The sequence below is a fragment of the Apium graveolens genome, chromosome 9, assembly GCF_009905375.1.
Source record: "Apium graveolens cultivar Ventura chromosome 9, ASM990537v1, whole genome shotgun sequence".
Classification (NCBI taxonomy): Eukaryota; Viridiplantae; Streptophyta; class Magnoliopsida; order Apiales; family Apiaceae; genus Apium; species Apium graveolens.
This window is the reverse complement of record NC_133655.1, coordinates 165,035,284-165,041,135: the sequence shown is the minus strand read 5'-3', so window position 1 is coordinate 165,041,135 and position 5,852 is coordinate 165,035,284. Positions and strand designations below refer to the sequence as shown.

Below are 5,852 nucleotides of genomic sequence, written 5' to 3'. Positions count from 1 at the left end.
TAAGGAGTCGTGTGGCAGCTTTTGAGTTGACCACCTATGCTAAAGTGGTTAAGAAGGCGATGGTAATTGAAGGCGAGAGTGAGCAAATCCAAAAGGAGAAAGGCAACAAGAAGAGAAGAATTGAAACGGGAGAAGAAGGCTCAAGTTACAAGGGCCAGAATCAGAGGACTAATCAAAGGTTTAAACCTCAGAGTGGACCCAAAAACTATAAGAAGAGAGAATTTGGGAAGAAGACACACAAGACAAGATCTAATTCAACCAATGGACAGAAACCCCCACAAGGATCAGTTCCAGAATGTAAGATTTGTAATAGGCGACATATGGGAATCTGCAATAAGGTGAATATAGTTTGTTTCAAGTGTCATACGAAGGGCCATTATGCTCATGAATGCAAGAATCAGAAGGCGAACATCATATGTTATAAGTGTGGGAAACCAGGACATGTGTCACGAGAATGCAAAAAAGTGGATAATAACCAATTGATGCAACTGACTAATGTACCCTACCCTGTGAATCAAGTAACTCTATGCCAACCTCATCATTCCCAATATCTCTCAATCAACCTCAGATAGCATCATCTTCAAATCGCCCAGCTTTGACTTATCCAACTCAAGAAAGAACTTTCAATATGACCATGAAGGATGCAATTCAAAGTACCGATGTGGTATCAGGTACGCTTTCTATGAATGCCTCTAGTGCTAAAGTATTGATTGATTCGGGAGCCACTAGATCATTTATTTTGAAGTCTTTTGTTGATAAGTTGAACTGTGAAATACAATCAATGTATGAACCCTTATCCATTATCTTAGCTAATCAAGATAGAGTATCTGTAAATCGTATTTGTCCTTATTGTTCGATAGAGATAGCCGGACACGTTTTTCCTGTGAACCTTATTCCCTTCCAGTCAGGAGAATTCGACGTGATTTTAGGAATGGATTGGCTGACAAGTTTTAGTGCTCAAATAGACTATAAGGATAAAAGAGTAGTATTAAGTACACATCAAGGTAAGAAAGTAATGTTCAAGGGCCAAAAGCAAACTCAGACATTTCTCACCTTGATGCAAGCAAAGAAGTTGATTCGAAAAGGATGCGAGGCGTATTTGGTGTATGTAGTTGATAAAGGTAGAGAAGTTTCAAATTCGGAAGACATTCCAGTGGTAAAAGATTTCTGGACGTTTTTCCCGAAGAACTTCCTGGCTAACCCCCGGACAGACAAATTAAGTTTACAATAGACCTTGCACCCGGCACCAAACCCGTTTCGAAAGCTCCATATAGGATGGCACCAACGAAGATGAAGGAATTAGAAAAGCAAATACAAGAATTACTAGACAAAGGATTTGTAAGACCAAGTGTTTCACCGTGCGGTGCGCTAGTGTTGTTTGTGAAGAAGAAGGATGGAAACATGCGACTTTGTATAGATTATCGAGAATTGAACAAGTTGACGATTAAGAATAGATACCCTTTGCCTAGAATTGACGATCTGTTTGACCAACTCAAGGGAGCCTCTTATTTTTCAAAGATTGATCTGCGATCTAGATACCACCAATTAAAGATTAAGTCTGAAGACATACAAAAAACAACTTTTCGAACAAGATATGGACATTACGAGTTTCTCGTTATGGCTTTTGGGTTAATGAATGCACCAGCTGCTTTCATGGATTTAATGAATTGAGTATTCAAGGAGTATTTGGACAAGTTTGTCATAGTTTTCATTGATGATATTTTGGTATATTCAAAGACAGAAGCTAATCATGCAGAACATCTAAGAATAGTCTTAGAGGTATTGCGGAAGGAGAGATTGTACGCCAAGTTCTCGAAGTGCGAGTTTTGGTTAGTTAAAGTAAGATTTCTAGGACACATTGTTGGAAGAGAAGAGATTAGAGTAGATCCTGAAAAGATTGAAGTGGTGATGAATTGGGAGAGACCGAAGACGCCAACAGAAGTGAGAAGTTTTATGGGACTAGAGGGATATTACAGGAGATTTGTAAAGGATTTTTCGAAGATTTCCGTACCCTTGACCAAATTGACAAGGAAGAATGAGAAGTTTGAATGGACGGAGAAGTGCGAAAATAGTTTTCAAGAATTAAAGCAAAGACTGGTAACTACTCCGGTTTTAGCATTACCAGATGATAAAGGAGAATTTATAATCTATAGTGATGCCTCTTACAAAGGACTTGGATGTGTATTGATACAACACGGGAAGGTGATAGCATATGCTTCGAGACAACTTAAACCGCACGAACAGAAGTACCCAACTCACGACTTCGAGTTAGCTGCGATAATTTTTGCTTTGAAGCTTTAGAGACACTACTTATATGGGGAAAAGTGTGAGATATACACCGATCATAAGAGCCTGAAGTACCTCTTTACTTAGAAGGAGCTGAATATGAGATAGTGGCGATGGTTGGAATTGATCAAAGACTACGATTATTTGATAAATTATCATCCGGGAAAGGCCAACGTAGTAGCAGACGCTTTGAGTAGGAAGGAAAGGTTAAATATGATAACGATGTCGAAGGAATTATTTGATGAAGTTGAAAATTTTCAATTAGAGCTTTGTGATCATGGAAGAGCGTAAGAAATATGTTATGCCATTACTTTTCAACCGATACTACTAGAAAGGATAAAGAAATGCCAAGATGAAGTGATGACTCAAGAGAATAATCAGTTGATAGGAAAAGAGATATGTACCCAAAAAGACAAACAAGGTGTGTTGAGATTTTCAACAAGAATTTGGATTTCAAATGTGACTGAATTAATGAATGACATTTTGAAGGAAGCACACAACTTAAAATTTTTGATTTATACGGGAAGTACCAAAATGTACCATGATTTAAAAAAGAGTTTTTGGTGGCCGAACATGAAAAGGGAGATTAAATAGTGGATTTCAAAATAAGACACGTGCCAAAGAGTAAAAGCAGAACATCAGAGACCAAGTGGTTTGATTCAACCATTGAAGATTCCGTAATGGAAGTGGGAAAATATTGCCATGGATTTCGTAGTGGGTTTACCGCGAACACGTTCTAGACACGACGCAATTTGGGTAATAGTTGACCGCCTTACAAAATCGGCTCATTTTCTTCCAATCAATGAGAAGTCTTCGTTAAATAGATTAGTTCATATATATGTACACGAAATCATGTTACGTCATGGTGTACCCATATCAATAGTTTCAAATCGAGAACCGCGATTCAACTCGAGATTCTGGAGGCAATTTCAAGAAAACCTTGGAATAAAATTAGACATGAGTACGGTATATCATCCTCAAACCGATGGCCAAAGCGAACAAACAATCTAAACCATTGAAGATATGTTGCGAAGCTGTGCAATTGATTTTTCGGGAAGTTAGGACGATCATCTACCACTCGTAGAATTCTCGTATAACAATAGCTACCATTCCAGTATTGGCATGCCACCATACGAAATGTTATATGGACAAAAGTGTAGAAAACCGACGAGTTGGGATGAAGTTGGAGAAGGAAAGATTTATGGACCTGAATTGATTCAACATATAAAGGACACTGTCACTATGATCAAGACGAGACTCATTGCTGCTCAGGATAGAAAAAGGAAGTACGCAAACCCCGTCTGGAAAGATATGAAATTTGAAATTGGGGAAGCTGTGTTACTAAAAGTATCACCATGGAAGGGTTTAAACCGATTCAGTAAGAAAGGGAAGTTAGCACCAAGATACATTGGACCTTTTGAAATCTTGAACCAAGTAGGTAAAGTTGCTTATGAGTTAGCCTTACCGCCACAATATCAGCGTACATAATGTGTTTCATGTCTCATTGCTAAAGAAGTATAATCCAGATTCCAATCATATGATAGAGATTGAACCAGTAGAGATTCAGGCTGATTTATCGTATGAAGAGCGACCTGTGCAGATACTGGATCGACAAGAGAGAATTCTTAGGAATAAAGCAGTAAGTTTGGTAAAAGTATTATGGAGGAATCCTAAAGTTGAAGAAGCAACGTGGGAATTAGAATCTGAAATGCGGAATCGGTATCCTCAATTATTCTCCTATATTCTGAGGATAGAATTCTATAAGGGGGAGAGGATGTGACAACCGGTAAATATTAGAGCTATTTTTATAAATGCGATATATATATTCATAAATATTTTGTGTTATAAGGCCGATTATGCGGATTCATTATATATTGTGTGTAATTTTTGTTGTATGGCATTGCGAGTGATGCTGGAATATTTTAAGCGTGTAATTTTCGTACGCGAGTAGGATTTTTGCTACGCGATTAGTAAATAATAAAGATTTCTCGCGATTTAGTAATATTTGAATAGTTGCGATTAGGCGATAAATTTTTATTTTAGTATTATGGGATATAATCAAGTTACTTGCAATTATTTGTGCGATTTATAGTGTGATAATTATATTTTTCGTGATTTATTTTGTTAGTATATTACCATAAGAAAAATTATTTTAATATAAAATTTTATTCAAAATTTTTGAAAACAATTTTATTAAATTTCTAAAATCTCATAGTATTTATTGTATTTATTTGGTGATTTATGGATTTGTATTTTAATTACTAAAAGTCATTCTTTTAAATTTTACTTTTATTAGTTATCAAATTACAAGCATAGCCTTGCATGCAATTTTCACTCAAATAGAAGTCAAGGATAGGATTGTCATTTCACTCCCCACTAACTCTCTTTGACCAAGCAAAAGACCAATAAAACCTTGCATGCAATAGTTGGCTATTAGTGGATAAAGGATAAATTGGTAAGTTCAACCTCCACTACCATTTTAATGGGATAAAAACAAACATATACACTCCACTCACCTCATTTTCTCCACCACCAATTCATTTCACTCTCTTCTCTCTTTCCCCTCTCTCGGCTGCGCCTTCAACCCCCTCCCCTCTCATTTTTTTTTCTTTCTTTTCATTTCTTCATCTTCTTGCATCTTTCAACCCCTCTAAGCAAGGTTAATTTCATTTGGTTTCATATCATCATTTAAAGTGAGTTTTTTTCTAGTTGCATGTAGCTAAAGCCAAGGCTTTAACTTTAATTCTTATGAATCTAGAGTTGAACTAATTGTGGCTTATAAAACTTGAGCAAGAGATGGTCTTGATGAAGTGTTATGCTTCTACTTTCAAGCCATAATCTTGGCCTCAAGCATTCAGCAATGACTCCAAGGAGCCGAATGGGTTTTTCTATTTTGTGTGTTAGTTTTATTTGATTTCAAAAAGGAAAGAAGCTTTGCATGTGAGTTTTAAGGAACCCATGATCTTTTAAAATATGTTTTTACAAAGTTTCTATCCTTGCATGCTATGATTTTTACACTAAAAGTTGAAGTTAATGCTTGCATGTCGTAGTATAAGTGATATTTCGAACAAATGTGTTATGTGATTTGAATATGAGTTTTTGTGCAATGCATGCCACGGTTTTTACTATAAAATGCTAGTATGTTATGTGATTTAATGAGTTATGATTAAATCTTGTAGCCATCAAGTTGTTATCATGTGTTTTTGGTTCGAATATTTGCCTAAAATTTCATATGTAAAATCTGCTCTACTATGCCCTTTGTTTATGCCTCGGTTAATGACTATTATGGATAAGTTTATGCTCGTATTTTTCCATATAATGATAGTTAGTAGGGTTGTGTACAATGTAGGATAGATTTGTGGGCTTGCATGTTGGTTTTGGTGTTGATTTGGGAGTTAAAGTGGAAGGAGGTACACTAGGCACTTTGTAGCAGAATTTTTCACCACAAGTATAGGCTGTTTTAGGTGAGTTGTGGTAAGGCCTTGCTAGGCCCAAGTTTACTAGAGTTAGTACTTGAGTTGTACTTGAGTCCAGTGGTTTTGATTCATTGAAAAACTTGCATTTAG

General features: G+C 36.3%; 1 protein-coding gene across 1 annotated transcript; it reads left to right on the top strand.

Moving 5' to 3' along the window:
• Window positions 1-634: 634 nt before the first annotated feature.
• Window positions 635-1,231, top strand: LOC141685713 (uncharacterized). The gene has a single exon (XM_074490803.1). The coding sequence runs from the start codon at window positions 635-637 to the stop codon at window positions 1,229-1,231; it is 597 nt and encodes a 198-aa protein (XP_074346904.1).
• The last annotated feature ends 4,621 nt before the right edge of the window (window positions 1,232-5,852 follow it).

Coding starts and splice junctions, on each gene's coding strand:
- LOC141685713 (XM_074490803.1), top strand. CDS start 635: ATGAAGGATGCAATTCAAAGTACCGATGTGGTATCAGGTACGCTTTCT.